Genomic DNA, 18509 nt, shown 5'->3' on the forward strand with positions numbered 1-18509 from the left:
AAAGGGGAATGAGAAAGCTGGTGGTGTAGATTAATCTAGAATTGAGGAGCACCTGAACCTAGAAATGAATGGGGAAAGAACAGGCAGACAATGTGGATGAACCTGAGGGAAGACTGATGAGCATGGAACTGGGCATGGAAAAAGGCAAATCAAAATTAAATTGAGAGGCAGATCTGGTCTCCACTATCTTCAGCCATCGGAGGGGGGAGGAGAACCCCCCTCCCCTCACACAGTCACTCCTCTCCTGTTGCTGAAATTGCTCAACTCACAGCATTAGACATAAAATCTCACTGGGGCTTGGCTCCTCGGAAGAGAGAACCCTTCCCCCCTCCAGCAATGTACTATGCAGGGAATCATTTTGAACCTCAAGTGCCAGAGAGGGGGACAGGACACAAATACATGGAAATAAGCTATAGCTTTAATGATTACAGAATAGGTTTCATTACAAGCTTGTGTTGGGCTTTCCCAAAATGGCTAGTTGCAAGATGCTTACTAGTCAAGAAAAATCTGACAGGGCAATTTCTAACATCCTCTTTATTCAATTCACCTTTTATAGCCTTGTTCTATCAGAACTTATGCCTAAATATGGATGTTACTGAGGCACCTTTGACCTTGTGGCTGTTTCTAATTGGATGACACCTTGGCCAATGTGCGAGTCACATAGCCTGGGTACTTTCTGGAGCTATTGCACAACAGACCCTTGACTAGAACCTGCTGCCAACATGACTTCCCTTTTTGGCTATCATGGAATCCTTGTGGTCTTCCAACCCTCCAGGTAGGGTCCTTGAACTTTACCATCCAGCTCTACCTAGGCCTGGCCTGGCCTGGCCTGATTTCTGAGTCTGGTTATTATGTGTACTTTGCTTCATGCCACACATACAGGGCAGCCATAGAATTACTCATAAGGCATGATCAAGACTGTCCTGTGAAGTGAGTTTGATACAGTTTATACTTGCATAATAACTATTGAACAAGGCTTGGAAGTGGGCAAGAATGCAGTCAGTCAACTGATGGAGGTTTTGTTCTTCATCTTCTCTCAGAACACTTCTGCTTTTTGTGGCTGGCAGTTGCTAAGCAGGATCAGAACTGGAAAATACTAGTCCTTAATGGTCATTAAAAAGGCAGCCCTGTCCACCTTGGGACCAGCTAGGTCTTCTGCTAAATTTCTTACCTGTCATTAGTGGGTAGCCAAGAACCAAGCACCGAACCAAGCAGCGGCAAACACCTGATTGGCTGCCTTTTCCCCTCACTGTGCCACCTCAATGAAGGGGGAGAGAGAACATGGGCTGACAGGTTGTGGTGCACTGCACATGCTTGCAACTGACTGCATCTCACTGTCGCCATCACCTCTCGATGTTTCTTAGCTAGTCCTTTATTTTTTGTTAGACAGTAACAACAACAACAAAAGTGCCAGTACCCCAGCACAGATGGCCAAAGCCCCACCAGCTGAAAGAGGTGCTGGTAAGGCATACCAGCACATACCGATAGAAGAAAAAAAAAAAACCACTGCTCACTACTACTTAAAACGACGTGCCCTTTTTATTATTCCAAAGAGGGAAAAAACACAAAATCATTTTAATGTTTCTAAATGTCTCAGTTTATGGAGCTGCTCTATTGATTCTGAAAGAGGAGTCGGGCAGCAATCAAGTACAAATCTAACCCTCAGGAAATAACATGCAGATGCGAACACACATTTCACTGCATTGTACAGAAAAGATTGCTCCTAAATTACAAAATAATCCAACACTAACACATTTCAGTCAAAGCCTTGTATAGCTTTATTTATTTTACAAGTAAAATAAAAAAATCCTTTATTTTAACACACATACCTTTAAGCTTACACCCATTCACATTCAGGTATCTTTCAGCTGCTTTATTCTATAGGCCTATAAAAGCGTTCCAAAGCACGCCCTTTGTTTTTCATGGTCTGTAAACATTTGCCCCACTTCTGTAAAGTGAACTCTAGAAGCTGAAAGAAGTTATTGCTTTTGGACGCCTCCTACTACAAAGATGTGCAAAAGGACTGCTCTGGGAAAGGCTGAGGGAGGACAGCAAAAAGGCATACAGGGCCTGTAAAACGGGTAGACTAGTGCTTCTGCAGAGAATCTCCCATTGGAGTATATCCAGAGGAGTTAGCCGTGTTAGTCTGTAGTAACAAAATCAAAAAGAGTCCAGTAGCACCTTTAAGACTAACCAACTTTATTGTAGCATAAGCTTTCCAGAATCACAGTTCTCTTCGTCAGATGCATCTGACAAAGAGAACTGTGATTCTTGAAAGCTTATGCTACAATAAAGTTGGTTAGTCTTAAAGGTGCTACTGGGCTCTTTTTGATATTCCCATTGGAGTGATGATCAGAAAGCGTCATAGTTGCCTGTTAAGCAAGAGAAGGGGGAGAAAGTGCTGGATTCAGTCCAAGTGTTCCCCTTCCTACTTAAAAGATATCAGTGATGCCATAGACAGCAGCGCTTGTCATCTACTAAGCAGAAGAAATGTGGGGAGACTGAGTACAACAGTCGACAGTCTCCAGCCATGCTAATACAGTTTTTATTTTATTCTCCCTTTGTGATCTTCTTAATGCCCTTTTCCCCCCAGCCCCAAAGAAAACTCATCAGAATACATTTTACTCTTTTTTACATAGTACTCTTCACATAGAAAACAATTCAAAATTTCGCAAACAATGTATTTAATAAAGTAAACAGAACAAAATCAACTTAAATTTTCTTACATATATAAATCTAGCTGCTGATTTTTTAAAAATAAAAAATCTGCGATCTCGAAGAGCATAGCCACCATAGATTTAATTGTGAACTCCCAGCAATAAGGCTTATTAGTTATATTAAGGCATTTGTACTTATTCAGATAATGTTATTTCTCAACATATCTAAAGACAGATATTTGGGGGGGGGGAATCCACAAACCCCAAACCTTATAAAGTTTATGTAATTCATAACATTATATAAACAAACACTTTATAGAAACACTGGAACGTTTTGTGCATATTTATTTATATCTTGCCCTAGGAATATTTAAAATAAACTTTCTATGTGTAGAGTCCCCTCAAAAGGAGCCCATGAGTGCAAATAGTCATAAAATCAGTAAGGCTGAGCATACTTCCAAAGAGAATTTCAAAAAACCAAAAAACCCTCATTACTGCTACATGCATGGGACAGAGCTCCCTACCCTGCATTTAGATGTCCTTTGCATTTGCCTCTACACTGCCTGGTTCTCCATTACCAGTAATCTGTACAGCTCCATGTATTCCCTTTGCCACCTGAAAGGGGATTAGCTTTCTCTCGAAGCTGACGATACTAACCATTACTTCGGGAAGCACAAACCTAGATTTGTGGACTGGGCCGCTGTGTCCCAAATAGGATGTTATCATATGCAAATTTACTAAACAGTGATTAGATTCAACCCGTTACTAATTTAGAACAATAAAGGCTGCTGGGTCATTTCATTTCTCTTAATCACACTTTCAACAAAACCAAAGTACACAATATTTTTACTTGGACTATGGATATATAAATCTAAATCATTATTGTGACCTGGACTATTCATATATAGGCACTACATTAAAGGCTTTTCTGTACAACTAAGTTTTACACAATAAATGTGACCCCTATTTGTTGCACAATAGTCCCTGACAGTAGCACTTTTATTGCCAAACTACCACGATTTCAGAAAGCGACATTTGTATCTTGGATACGAATGCATTTCCCCCTACTAGCACTTGCATTGCTGTGTGAATTGCAGTTTTCAGGTATCCTAGGTACCTATGGGATAAGATTTGTGAAACAGGTAGCAGACAGTTGGGCGTTTCTCCTCTTGCTGCCTGTCTCTTTATGAAATTTTATTCTGATTTCTTAATTTCTTTGAAAGACGTGAACTCCCTCAATGAATAACTCCTGACCACATATCCCTGGTAGTTTTTAAAAAAAATAGATACAAAAATACATATCTGCCTGTCCTGTCACAGCAAGCTATAACCTTTCATTATCATTTTCATAATTCTGTAGACATATACAGATAAATTATTGTACTGTTGTCACTGATAAGGCATAGCCTTCCATAGCGAAAAGGTTATATATGGTCATGCAAAAAAAAAAAAGACTGATGTCAACTTAGAAAAAAATATTTTGTACCATACAGCCATGTAAATGTTCCAGAGTCTTTATCAAAGTGACTCCAGAAACTGTGATTCCAGAGGAAAGTTCAATGATAACAGTAAGCAAACCATTTTTGCCTATTATCTGTGAGAAGGTTCCTTTTAAACATCAACAGTAGTATCTTGCATTAAATATTTTCCTGGAGTATTTTTATTAAATTGACAGAGTTATAGTAAGATTTGGAGGGAAGGCAGCATGGTATAGACCAATCTCGTCAGATCTCAGAAGCTAAGCAGGGTCAGTATTGCTGACCACCAAGGAAAACTTTGCAGAGGAAGGCACTGGCTAACCACCTCTGCTTCTCACTTGCCTTGACAGCCCTTTGCTGGAGTTGCCATAAGTTGATTGTGACTTGATGGTGCACACCCACACGCCCACACACACATAGTAAGATTATGGTTGTTCTTTATGCTTTCTTATGAAAATCAACATAACTTAGTGCTATACTTTATGCAAAAATATTTTAGAATGAATTCATTTCCAAAGATAACTCAATGGCTAGCTTATACATAATGCCTTTGAAGTGCTCCATGTGACAGCTGACACCATATGGAAAGCTATTCATGCACACAACCTTTCTCCATGCTATTGCAGACTTGGGGAAAAAAAGATGTGGTGGTGGTAGTGGTATACTACAGTTCAACTGTAATCCTATATATTCAGAAAGATTCAATTTCCAGTTCGGCAGATCTCAAAAAATAAGCCCGAGACCCTGCAGAACTGTTGCTAATCAGAACAGCCAGTTTTAGGTAAGATGGAACCATGTCTGATTCAGCGTAAAGTGGCTACCTATGCTCATGTAGATGGGAAAAGCAGTCAATCCCTGTGCAGATCAGCTGCACAATAAACACGGAATGGAGCAATTTAAAGCAAGCTCCACGTGAATATGGATACTTACAACATAAACCAATTTTCAGTAAGGATATAGGGAGGATCAAAAGACAAGTATGAGGAACTTCCATGCAAGCAGTGTAATGCTGAAGGCATCCCTCTCCGGACACAACTCACTCTCAATAAAGCTTGTTCTAAAAGTCATTGAGTTGCACAATTTTCATCAATTATACTCCTCATCCTGTTCCTTGGGGAACTCAGTGGGTGGAAATCCTACAGGCCTATTTTTTGACAGGATCTAACCTATCGGATTCTCCAGGGTGCCATCTGATGTAATACATGGAGCTACAGTCACAAGAAAGAAAAATAACAGAAGCCCTAACAGGATTATGGAAGTTTTGGAAACGGTGCAAGGCAGATCTTTCCATTCCTGGCAATCTATTTAACAAACATATTTCTAGTATCTCTTTTTGGGATGCATAAATATGGCAGAATAAAAATAAACAACTATCTGTCTCAACATGCAGCACATTGTTTCTGCATGTTGCCTCCCCATTCACTACAAACTGTTTTGCTAGGGAATCAAAACTTGGATTTGGCCTTTCATTTCAATTTTTGGCTGCTTCCATTTTTATCTATGCAGGATGTGGTATATGGCTTATTCAGATGAATCCATACTGATAAATTGTTGGATTTTAAAAATTAAGAGCTTCAAATTGTCTACAATAATTAAAATACCTGAGCCAATGATAAAATTCTATCTGTAAGACGACAGAAATCTTTGGAGCTTTTATCAAAAGGCCACCATTTCTAAAAAAGACTGTTTAAAACCCTGTACCCAATAGATTTTAAGTAAGTCAGAGCTAGGCCAAGACTACAAGCTGTTCTATTAAATATTGTCTCTTCAATAAATTAATTCTAAAACAAAATCTATTGGGCATTTACCATCTTTCTTCATATGAGCAGAGGCTGCGTATCCTAATGTTAATATTAGGATATAACATGGTGCCTCATTGCATGTGCAAATCTCAAGACTGTGAAAAGTGCCAAGCTTGATTAGATGATGCATATATAATTTTGCTCTTAAATTTAGAAAGAGGGTTGCTGTTGAAAAATCTTACATTATGCACAAAATGCATATTGCACCCAGACGTTAGAATTTAGCTCCAGGTCAATGCATTCCTCCTAGGCTTGCTAAAACAAAACCTATATAACAAGATGCCAAAATAAATCATTCCATAAATTATTAAGTACAACCAGCAGATATAGTTGTTCAGTCATCGTCTCTGGTAAACATGCTATCATTTTCATCTTCGTACATTCCCCGTTCATAACGTACTGAAGAGAAACCAGCCCACTGCAGTCGTTTCTTCTTATACAGGAACCATACCAGTCCAGCAAGGAAGGCCAGCACAATTATAATAGCAAAAGCTATCACCACTCCCGCTTTATGAGAACCTGGAAGGAAAACATGAAAGAGCATCATTAATCCCAACAAGCTTGACTGAAACTCTTATTCTATAGAGTGACACAAAAGATGATTTAATATTAGCTGCCATAGGGAGCATCACGCACGTCACTCATTTTCAGCAACAAAAACGTTTTGGGTCCACATCCTGAAAATTTTAGCCTTCCTTTAATCTCCAATGATGTTTGCAAAGAGGCCCCCTATTGCAAACAGAATGAGGATTCTGTAGGCAGAGGGATTCCTACCACCTCTATTGAAGCTTCATCTGAGGCAGTGCTTATCCTACCCTTCTGAGCAGAATGTTAACAGCAAGCTCCATCTTTAAAATTTAAGAGTACTAACAGTAGATTTCATGATACCAACACTGCCTGAGTGACACTTTCTCCCCAGTCCAAAAGACGGCACAGTCATATTACCAAAATAAAATAATAATGACTCAAGCAGACATTGAGAAGACTCTTCTCAGACACAAACTGCCTTGTCTCAGAAAGCAAGGCCTCTCCATAAGATATTAACAAGTGGATAAATTTATGCGGGACAAATGGGTCCTTCAGATACCCTGAGGTCATAAAATATGGAGCTTTAAAGGTCAAGACTAGCACTTGATCAGGGTACGTATGGATGTGTGTGTATGCGTGCGCACAGGGCTTTTTTTCTGGGAAAAGAGATGGTGGAACTCAGTGGCGGAACTCAAGACCGCACAACGACATCACTTTGGGTCAGCTGGAACAAGAGGGGAGATTTTTAAAGTTTAAATTGCCCTTGGCAAAAATGGTCACATGGCTGGCGGCCCTGCCCCCTGATCTCCAGACAGAGGGAAGTTTAGATTGCCCTCCACGCAGCTCGGTGGCACTGAGGGCAATCTAAACTCCCCTCTGTCTGGAGATCAGGGGACGGGGCCACCGGCCATGTGACCATTTTAAGAGGTGCCGGAACTCCGTTCCACCGTGTTCCTGCTGAAAAAAAGCCCTGTGTGCGCATGTGTATATTATATGTTTCAAGTGCATAGCTGTGTGATCTTCAGTAGAAGAGCAAGATTTGGGTCCAGTAGCACCTTAAAGACCAGCTAGATTTCCAGGAGATGTGCCTTCAAGAGTGAAAGCTCCCAAGCTCATACCCTGGAAATCTAGTTGGTATTTAAGGTGCTACTGGACCTCTGTACGCGCTTGTGTATGTGCATGTACGTGTGCACACGTGGACATCAATTTCATTTTTTAAAGAGAAATAATATGGTCACGGTGGTTTTTCCTGTCCACATTCTTGATACAAGATTCTTGGAGACAACTCTAGAAGCACTATGGTTGTTGTGGGTTTTCCGGGCTGTATTGCCGTGGTCTTGGCATTGTAGTTCCTGACGTTTCGCCAGCAGCTGTGGCTGGCATCTTCAGAGGTGTAGCACCAAAAGACAGAGATCTCTCAGTGTCACAGTGTGGAAAAGATGTAGGTTATTTGTATCTACTCAGGAGGGGTGGGGTTGAGCTGAGTCATCCTGTAAGAGTTTCCCAGGGTGTGGAATGCTAATGGCGGGAGGCTTCACTGTATCCTGAGGAGGTTCTTTTGCATATGGATTGGTACTTGATGTGCTAATCTTCTCTGCAGGGCTATTGTCGGGTGTAGAGTGTTTTGTTAGCCTGGTGTTTTTCAGAACTGGCAACCATGCTCGGTTCATTCTTAAGGTTTCTTCTTTCCTGTTGAAGTTTTGCTTATGCTTGTGAATTTCAATGGCTGCTGGCGAAACGTCAGGAACTACAATGCCAAGACCACGGCAATACAGCCCGGAAAACCCACAACAACCATCGTTCTCCGGCCGTGAAAGCCTTCGACAATACATCTAGAAGCACTCTCTCAAGGAGAGTACTACCCTGACCCTGAAAATGCGATAAGCTTATCAGTAATTAGCACCTCCATTTTCTATGGATTCAAGTTCATTATACGTGCTATCACCAAGCCCATTACTGCCTCCAGGGACTTGAGTCCACAGCTCTATCTGAATATGATGAAAAGATGACATAGAGCTGGGTGTCATCTGCATATGGTGGTACTCCAGCAATCTAAGAATATAGTTTCATGTAGAAATTAAAAAAAAAAAAATCAGAGCCCCATAAAACCCATAACGCACACTTATAAAAGGAAGCTCTTTTTGGAACCTCTCTTTCCGGTACAAGCAGATCCACTTGAGCCATGGTGCCCTCCGCTCCTAGACCTGAAAGATAATTCTGAAGGAACTACAGTTGTTGGCACTGAAATCTGCTAACAGGTTCAGAATAGTTAGCAGGGTTGCACTTTCAAGGCAGGAAAACGATGCAGGAAGAAGACTGAAGCCCTTCTTCCTCTTGTTCTGTAGTTCTAATCTGAATTAGGCCCCTGTGGTGTTTCTGAATTGTGTTTCCACAGGGAACTTGCAGCAATAGCTTACATAAAGAACTAAAAGGTTGGATTCCCCATAGATGCAGCTTGTGCAAGAGGAGACTGGTATAGCATTAAGTGGGATCCGACCTTCCCTCTCATTTCTGGATTTTGCCTGTATGTGCACTGTAGGGCCCTCTCCTACACTGCGCTCTATCCCGTTTCCTGTAATGGCCAGTGCACCACTTGAAACACATAACCAACAGCTAACTGGGAAATGAGAAGAGCTTTATACTAATTTCTTGCCCTCCTGGACAGAGATGGATCAGTCCCATATTGGGTATAAAAGTATGAGAGTAAAACGGTGAGACAGCGAGAGAAATGATCTTTTACTAGAAAATATGTTATTTATTAAATTCCTCAGCTACTGTTTGACCTAACTGGTCCTTAGCATGGCTGGTCAAAAAGCATTAGTAAAAACCTGTACTCTTTACAGTCCCACTTTGGACCAAACATTACTTGCTAACTGGGACATACAGCTGCAGTATATTATGTCCCTGTGGCACATAAAGTGTAGCATGTAGTTTGGCCCTAACAGAGAGAACCACCTGCCTCCTCTCATCTGTTGTAATCTCCATGCAAACTTTTTGAACACAATGACAATTTGGTGTGTTTTTAAAGAGACATAATTTATTAAAACTCATACATACTTTGAGGAACCTTGCAAACAACTCTGCTTCGGCCTTTTGAGCAGTCAGTTTTGGTCCATGTTCCACTTGTGGATGAAATAATACTACATTTACCAGTGGCATTTTCATTTTCATTTCCCCAGTTGGTATATTCAACTTCTGAGCCATCAAGCCATCTCCATCTTAAATTCAGAGCTGTAAATAAAAGCCATAAGAATTTTGTTCTCTTTTCATCAGGAACAAATGTGTTGTGATTATTTTAAATGATTCAAAAAGCAATTCATTATTTAGTTAGATCCTGAAAAGTTAATTCTAGGTTTAGATATCTAGCCAATACCTTGGATCCCATCTAAAATTTCTGGGGCTGGAAGGATTTTAGTTTACAGAGAGTGTCTTTGCCAGTTCCCCCTCTTGCTGCAGCCCCAAATACCCCTGAAATGCTGCTCCTGGGAACCCCAGGAATAGGGAAAAGGGAGTTATACGAGTGTAATATTCATGTAACAAAAGGTATTCAGGGGGAAACTGGCAAAAATTGCGACCCCCCCCTCTGCCTGCACAACGTTTAGTCAGAATAGAAACCAGCGACTGATACGTCTTGAGTTTACTATCTGTGTATAACATTCATATAAAAAGTGCTGAATGGCTTGTCTAAAATTGGACACATTTATTGGGAAAATTATAAAGATCAAGGTGAAGGCAGGCAAGCATGAATCATGCCAACCTTGTAAAAAACATATACCCACAGGCGTTCAGATTATTTCAGAAAGAATTATGTGCCAAGACAGTGGTATATTCTCAGAAAGGAAGTCATAATTTGTGGCAACCCACTGGCATTCCACTTTGAAGGAAAGGTGTTGAGATTAGTTAGTTGGGTAGCCATGTTAGTTTGCAGTAGAACAGCAGGATCTGAGTCCAGTGGCACCTTAGAGAGCAACAAGATTTTCAGAGAGTAACCTTTTGAGAGTCATAGCTCCCTTCTTCAAACATAGTAGCTACTGGAACACGGAGTTCTGCATAGAGATTTGCCGCATCTTTTCAAGGGATCTAAATCCAGTGACTTGTGAAAGTGCAATGCAAGGACAACATGGTCCACAAGATGCTGCTTTAGCTGGTGTAAACCGTTTTTATGTCTCTGCAACTAAACATAGCTACACATTCTGCAGCTACACAAGGCTAGAGAGCTGCTGTACCATAGTGGTTAAGTGGTTGGGCTGCAAATCAACACTCCCACTACTGCCATGAGCTCAGCAGGTAGTCTTGGGTAAGCCACTCCCCTCAGCCCCAGCTGTATTGTGGGGATAATAATAATAACACTGACTTTGTTCACTGCTCTGAGCGGGCACTAATCTGCCCAGAACATTGCTATATAATCACACCGTTATTACAGACTACTTGGCCTAATTTTAAGTGGTGTTTATTAGTTGCAATAACCTGAAAAGGCTGCTAGATAGGGAAAAGAAGAAAAGCCTGAGGCAGGAGTAGGCAAATGTTCCAGCCCAAGTGCCAGTAAAACAATCTGTGAAAATGCTGGCAAGCCAACAAACAAAAAAAAAGGCAGTGGCTGTATTTGGCTAGACACAATAGAAGCAAACTGAGCCACAGTTCTCTGGAAGTATGTTTCGGAAAGACCCTTCTATACCTTTGGAGAACTGTCATTAAACACAGATAATACTGATGGACAAATAATCTGACGGTGTAAAACAGTTTCACATTTATATTATTGTTTCAGAGGTAAGAGGAAAGAACAGGAGAAGAAAATGAAAACTTGGAGAGATAATGGGTTTTCTAGAATATCTAGGGGCTGTAAAGGCAAGAATAATGATTTCAAACAGTCAACTGAATAACCAGCTACTGGAATTTAGTCTGAATACTTTCTTAGTGTTGTAATCTGAATTCACTGCCCATTATCAGTGTGAATTCTGTTAACTAAAAAAATATGAGAGGTGTTAAATTCCAGGGGTGCAATATGGGTTCGGTATCATGGAAAGCAACAGGATTAAGAATACAGTTAAGTCTCATTTATTTGAATGGGCCTAAATGTGCTTAATTCCATAGATTATATTATTTCCATAGTTATTTACTCCTTACCTCTAATACGCATTCCAAGCCATACTCTTTTCGTTAAAAAGTAATGTTCTTTTAAGTATGTGGTAACAAATGTATTTTCTTTTTCATCCTTTATAGTCAAAAGTGTTGCAGAAGGGTCTAATGGTAGAAAGTTACAGTTCAAAACAAAACAAAAACATGTTTAGAGCCATTCCATATTTAAACTTTCTAAATTTGTCTGACAGACACTAAAGTAAAACTGAAATGATCTGTTTATTAGAAGGATTGTAAACCAAAACTTGGGTTTTTGTTTTTTAAAAAGATATTTATTTAAAAACATTATTATTCATGCTAATTTCCTTTATTCTCTTCTTAATTTGTTTCCATTTATTAAAATGGGACACATTTCTGGCATTTTTCATTTTACATCCATCTAGGTTTTATTTAGAAAATTTTTATATGGCCTTTCCATAGCTTTGCTTGAGGGAGCTTACAAGTAAACAAACCATAAAATCACCACAGGCTATCAATATAAAAACAAAACAAGTCATTATGAACAAGCTAGAGACATAAAAATAGCATAAAGATATCCATAACATAGACCCTGAATCATAAGCAGACCAGAAAACTAAAAAAAAAAAATACAATTCCTCGGTTAAAAGCCTGTTTTGGTCTGGTACCTAAAAAACATTTATGGTACACGCCAGGTGATGTTATGGGGGGGCGGGGGGCGTATTTCAAAGGCAAGGTACCATCTTTGAAAATGCCCTTTCTCTAGTTGCTACCCATTTCACCTCTGAAGGCAGGGACACAGAGAACAGGCTTGGAAAGAAGATCTTAACTGGCAGGCTGGACAGTATGGGAGGAAGCAGCCCTTCAGGTACCTTGGCCCCAAGCCACGTAAGGCCTTAGAGGTAAGAACCAGTGCTTAGAATTTTGCCTGGAAATAGATGGGCAACTGATAGTTCTTTAAGCACAGGGATGGTATGATCCATGTAACAACCCCCTGACCATAGGCTGGCCACTGCATTTTGGACCAACTGAAGTTTCTGGATTGTTTTCAAAGGCAGCCACTTTTAGCAGGCAGTACAGTGATCTACCCTGGATGTAACCAGAGCGTGGATTTCCAGTGTGTGTACGCCTTATCCATGGGATTCTGCCTGCAAAATTTCTATAGATGGGGAAAGCATCTGTTTTTATAGACAGTTATCATTCTCACTTGTAGAGCTGGCAGAAAAGTGTTGTTTTTTTTTAAATCCCATGGATGCAAGGAGGAAGACAGAGGGCAATAAATCATAGCTTTTTGCAAGTACTCAACATGAACAGTCAAACAGCACTCTTGAACGTGCTTCCAATATGATGACTGCTGGAAATATAGTTCACAGACACTTATCAGCACCATCTTCCTTTGATGCCAACATCAGTAGACTGCTGGTTGGTCTACGTGTTGTCCCTTACTGACTCACTCTTTAACTCTTGCCCTCCTGCTTTTCATTGTTGTGTTTAAACAAACTGCATCAGTGAGATGCTAGAATACTCGGGATATAACCGAGGAAGGTAACTGATTCTAAGGTTGTTAATTTTGGAAATCAAATTCTGTGTAACTGTCTTAATGAACAGGGTATGTTTGGTTTGTTTTTGATTAGACATCCTTACGGCTATCATCAAAGGGCATGGTTATCATCACAGGAGACAACTCAGAATTAACACTGTACATTAGAGCAAATGTTCTAAAGGAAACTATAGATGTTCTTTAAGAAATAATAGAATTGAAACGTACCAAGCTTCTGGCAGACTTTTACTGCATCATCTGCAGTGTATATTGAAAAATTGTAAAATTCTACACCGAAGGCGTAACAATTATCATTATAATGTATCCACTGCGATGATCCACTAGTAGTTTTTGGACATGTTGTGAACCCTCCAATTTGCATTGACTGTCTTTCTGTGGGAAATACAAATACTATTATTCTCATCATCATCATGCATGAGGCTCCTCTGTCACCAGTTAACTGATTGAGTTAGGATAATTGTTCAAGGTTTAAAATAAAGGCGGCGGGGGGGGGGGAGATTATTATGAGATACAGTTAAGTTCTCTGAGACATCATGTGATCTCCTCACAGGAAACTTTTAAAAATTCCAGTGTATTCTTTATATATCAATTGGAAACATTTATACATACAGACAGGGGTCATTTCGTAGAAAAACAGCTGGAAGAACTCATTAGCATAACTCATTAGCATATGCCATGCCCCTTGCCATCACCGGAAGTGTGTCATTGGCATAACTTATTTGCATATGCCACACCCCCTGACATCACCTATCCTTGGACCCAATCCTGGCCATTCAGGGCCAAAATTGGGCCCAAAATGGCAAAAGGAGCTGCAAATGGCCAAAAAAGGGCCCAAAATGGGCAGGATCGGGCCGCTGCTGAGTGCGAGAGTGATCCACCACCCATCTGAGGCCCAATCTGGGCTGTTTTGGCTCCAATCCAGGCCAAAACGGGCCCAAAATGGCTGAGAGTCAGGTGGGCGGGGGCCACCTGTCATGTGACCTCTTTCCTGCGCGTTCCCCCTCAAAATGAGCCCTGCATACAGAGTTGTGTGGGAATTTCTGCATTACTTGTATTTATCCCCTATCCACCCCACTATCACACAAAAGAAAATGTGGTTATGCTGAGCACTCAAACATCAGGGACTGACTGTCTTCTGCCCCCACCCCCCATGATTGCTGCAATATGAGGGGAATACATATTAAATTTGTTGGAATAGGCGACTCAGCATGCCTTGGACACTGGGAGGCGCTGCATGTCTCTCTGAATGCAATGTATAAGTCTAGCAATCTGCCACTCTTTTGTCTAAGGTGGGAACACCTCCTGACTCCTCCTTCTTGCCTCTATGCCTCTTGGGAGAATCTCTCTCTTGCCTCATAGTCTTCGAAGGAGAAGGATATAACCCTGCATGCTCCGCCATGAAGGCCGCATCCACAGACCCATGTTTCCTAGTTTTCAGGCCATGGTTTAGAATTAGGGAATGTAACTCTTTAGATTAGGATCTTTCCCTTTTACTACAAGATATTGCTATGGAAGGAATCTACTTCAATAAAACTGTAAGTTGTATCTTTCTATGATTTTTGTCTGAAGACTAATTAATGCACGTTTTAAGGGTTTAAACGCTTCTGCCTAAATAACTGTGCTGTTACTCTGCTGTGCTACTATAGTTTCAAACCAATAACTATAGTTTCAAACCAAGAAACCTAAATATAAAAATCTTTCCAATAAAATTAACAACTCTCCCTAACTCAACAGGATGTAGCAGTACGTCCCTGTTGGCCATGATACCCTACAACTGAGGCAAGCTCTTGACATACACCAGTAAAAACAATGGAGCACACAGCCATCTATGTGAGTAAACATAAGGCACTCCATTACACTTATTGGTACTGATGGCCAATTGGTACTGATGTATTCATCTTTGTACTAAATGAGTCAAAGCAAGTTGCAGGACACACCGCAACAGAAATCTATGTTCTAGTGCAGCTCTCTACAAGAAAGGGGTAGATAACTGGGTTTGATCCAGTGATCCATTGCAGATCTTTGCCCCTTTCCCCTCCTTCCCAGCAGCCACTTCTTACCCCAGAAAAGCTTATTCTCAACGTTATAAAACCTGAGTGGAATAGCAGCTACATGAATTGGTAGGCTACAACAAGGAGGAATAGAATCGACCTTTTTGCCTCTCCTGTCAATGGAGCTTCAACATAGGTTCCTGGGAATCAACTTTTCTGGTATAGGAAATGGCTACTGGGAGAGGGGGCAAAGATCCATGATCCCTGTGTGAGCAGATTGCTGGATCCCACCCAATGACTTGATTACAAGATCAACTTCCAAATGTGGATTCTTACTGAACACCAAGTGAGAAAGGATATCTGAGCACTAGACATGGGCACGAACCAACCCCCTCCAAAAATGAATCATGTGATTCGTGGCTTGTAACAAAACATGAACTTTCGACCTTTTCACAATTCGTGGTTCGTGAGGCTGTCATTTCACAGACCTTGCGCTGGAACCAGCATGGGGGTCTGTGAAACTGACAGCCTCTTTTCTTGCTGCCTGGGCTGACAGTTTCACAGACTCCAGGGTCTGTAAAACTGACAGCTCGGGCAGCAGGAAAAGAGGCTGTCAGTTTCACAGACCTCGTGCCGGTTTCAGCCCATTGGCTGAACCCAGTGTGGGGTCTGTGAAACTGACAGCCCCTTTCTCCTGTGCAGGGGCTGTCAGTCTCACAGACCCCGCGTTGGGTTCAGCCGATGGGCTCAAACCGGCGCAGGGGTCTGTGGAACTCCAAACCCAGCCATGAAACAGCTGGAAAAATTCGTTTGTTCCGTAAACACGCATTCCCATGGAACATGTGTTTCAGTACAAACAAACCAGCCATTCCATACAGAATTTTGTTCCGTGGTTCGTTTCGTGCCCATCTCTACTGAGCATGTAAACTGTGTACCCAAGTTTTTCATCTGTCTACAAGAAGCCAAGCAACCTTTCCAACACACAAAGATGAAATTAGTGTTTTATGTGATATCATGTTTCATCTTAGCCCTGAACTATGAATATCATAATATATGGTGGGAAAAAACAGAAATGAATGCAGACTTACTTTCTGGTGGGGAGTAGCAAATAGCTCCATCAAGAACATCTTGGCACTTCCTATGATTCCAAAATCCATTTGTGTTCAAAAAAACACAATCTCCACGAGAGCGTGGAGTCTCATATTCCCAGGGTTTATAATCGAATGAGCTTCCATCAGACCATTCAAAATCAGACTCGCTCTCCTGGAAAAGAGGTAGTATAATTAGTCTGAATGAGGGTTGATGTCATTCTTCTTTTTCGGAAGCAGTAGGATAATTAATAGTAGCACAGCTACTATTATTAAATTGGTATTGCTAAGACTGAAGCAGGGCTTGTTACAGTTATTCACTCTCAAAATTCAGAGGTGGGCAGAAGGCAAACTGCAATCTAAATATAATGAATTAAAACCAGAACCAAAATACTTCACTCTTAATATTGTTATAACTATCCCAGACTGAAAAATGAATGATGGACTAAGGCCAGTAAGACAAGACACAATGAGAAGAATGGATATGTTTAAATAATCCTTAGAGGCATTACACTGATTTGGAAGGGATTCTTCTCCTGGAACATTATGTGTAGAGATTCCCACCTCCCCTGGGCCTTGGTAGGGAAAAAGACAGGCATCTTTCATTCAGTAGAGAAGGAAAACAGGTGTGACAGGGCTGTGTTTAAACAAAAATGAAGAACGTGCTTGAGGGGAACTAACGTGTTACTTTGCTGCTACTGATTTCAACCAACATTTGCTTCCCAGCCTGGATCTCATCTAGTATCAGAGCTGGGCTGGGTAAAAGGTACTACAAGCACTACAGTGCCGTGAGCAAGCTGTGTGAAGGGGCAGGCTTTAGCTCTCCTCATCTGCATGTACCACTGTCCTTCCTATTTTAGACAGGCAGGGTTACTGCTGGTAGTGAGGGAATATTGATTCAGGCTGCAGATCCTACACTGTCATTAAATTCCACTGAACAAGGAGGGATTTAAAGTAAATATGCACAGATCACACTGCCAGCTACTTCACCACCACACAATACAAGAATGAAATGGAAACCCCTGATAATGGGTCAATTTTTAACTCAGGGTTGAACTACACGTTATGTTTTTCGGTGAGTTGAGGTTCCCTGGATCCAACCTACTTTCACTGCTTGGAACTGCAGTGTGAGGGGAGGAGAACGGTGTTTTCCCCAGCCAAGAATGGTGTTTTCTCAGCCAAAACATCTCCAGCAAGAATTACCTGCATAACTTTGAAGCTGCACATGTTCTTGAAATACTCTATGTGTATCTTCCCAATTATGTAAATAACTCTCTGCTGGGGCCATCTAGGCTTTGGAAAATGCCATGAAAGGGAAGGCAAGAACCTCTCCTCACCTTACTCCACAGTTCTAAACAGAATTGGGCTTCTGTGGACTTTAAAAATGCTTTTTCCCACCACTTCTATGTTAGGTCTGGGGAACCCCGACCCAATTAGCCAAAAAAGTAACATGTAGTTTAGCCCTCAGTTACAGCAAATTTCCCAACCTCCAGCTATTAGCATAGGCCAAACTTACATCATGACTGGATAAACCAAGCCACAATGAAAATCCATCATGCTTTACAATGTCTTCCAGAAACAGCTGGTGCGATTCACTGTGTATACTAGCTAAATCACTTCCATTTTGCTTGCATTCTTTCCATGCGTCGTACCAACTGAGCTTCTTTTGAAGAATCCAGTATGTGTTGTTTCCATACTGTTGCTTCTTAGGCAGTGGTGATTTGTCCTCTTTAGTCTCTATTTCAACATTAAAAGAATTACAAATGTTATGTTTTCCAAGTACCGGCTCAATAGGATTTATTGCCCAAGGCCAATTTCGCTTCTTCCTTGGAAGAACCAACAAACATCAACAAACCAACAAACATCACGTCCTACTATGAACCCCAGGCAAGTGGCACTTCAAAGTACACAGCCTTGGAATATGAGGGCCACACTCCAGCTTTTGACCACCCTCTTCTTCTCCACTGCTTTCTCTAATCCCTTTTAAGATTCTAAGAGACTCACTCTAGTAACCATCAGGACACATTTTACTTGATTCTTTATCAATCAAAATGCCTATGCAGTAGAAAAGAAAAAAATACCAACTAATGTGTGACATGGAAGATACTGTTTTCAGGGTCAGGGCTTAGTTTCCAAAATACAGGCCAAAAGCCTGGTCTCAAATTAAGCACCGAAGTTGGTTCTTATAGGAGCCACTTTACACATGATGATTTTCCTACAGATATATTATTCTACATAGGAAAATACGTACATCTGTAAAGTTACTCGTTGCTGGATCCCACCCCCTCCTGTTATTGTTACAAAGAGAGG

General features: G+C 41.0%; 1 protein-coding gene across 1 annotated transcript in view; it reads right to left on the reverse strand.

Annotated features, from left to right (window-relative positions):
* LY75 (lymphocyte antigen 75) overlaps positions 1 to 18509 on the reverse strand; it is a 126467-nt gene that overhangs the window by 43160 nt on the left and 64798 nt on the right. The window contains exons 30-35 of the mRNA XM_054970110.1: positions 17716 to 17936; positions 16200 to 16374; positions 13328 to 13492; positions 11590 to 11706; positions 9523 to 9696; positions 6275 to 6456 (exon numbers count right to left, since the gene is read on the reverse strand). Of these exons, the coding sequence (XP_054826085.1) occupies positions 6275 to 6456; positions 9523 to 9696; positions 11590 to 11706; positions 13328 to 13492; positions 16200 to 16374; positions 17716 to 17936 (1034 nt within the window). The remainder of the gene's footprint in view (positions 1 to 6274; positions 6457 to 9522; positions 9697 to 11589; positions 11707 to 13327; positions 13493 to 16199; positions 16375 to 17715; positions 17937 to 18509) is intronic.

The sequence above is a fragment of the Eublepharis macularius genome, chromosome 2, assembly GCF_028583425.1.
Source record: "Eublepharis macularius isolate TG4126 chromosome 2, MPM_Emac_v1.0, whole genome shotgun sequence".
In the NCBI taxonomy this organism is placed as follows: domain Eukaryota; kingdom Metazoa; phylum Chordata; class Lepidosauria; order Squamata; family Eublepharidae; genus Eublepharis; species Eublepharis macularius.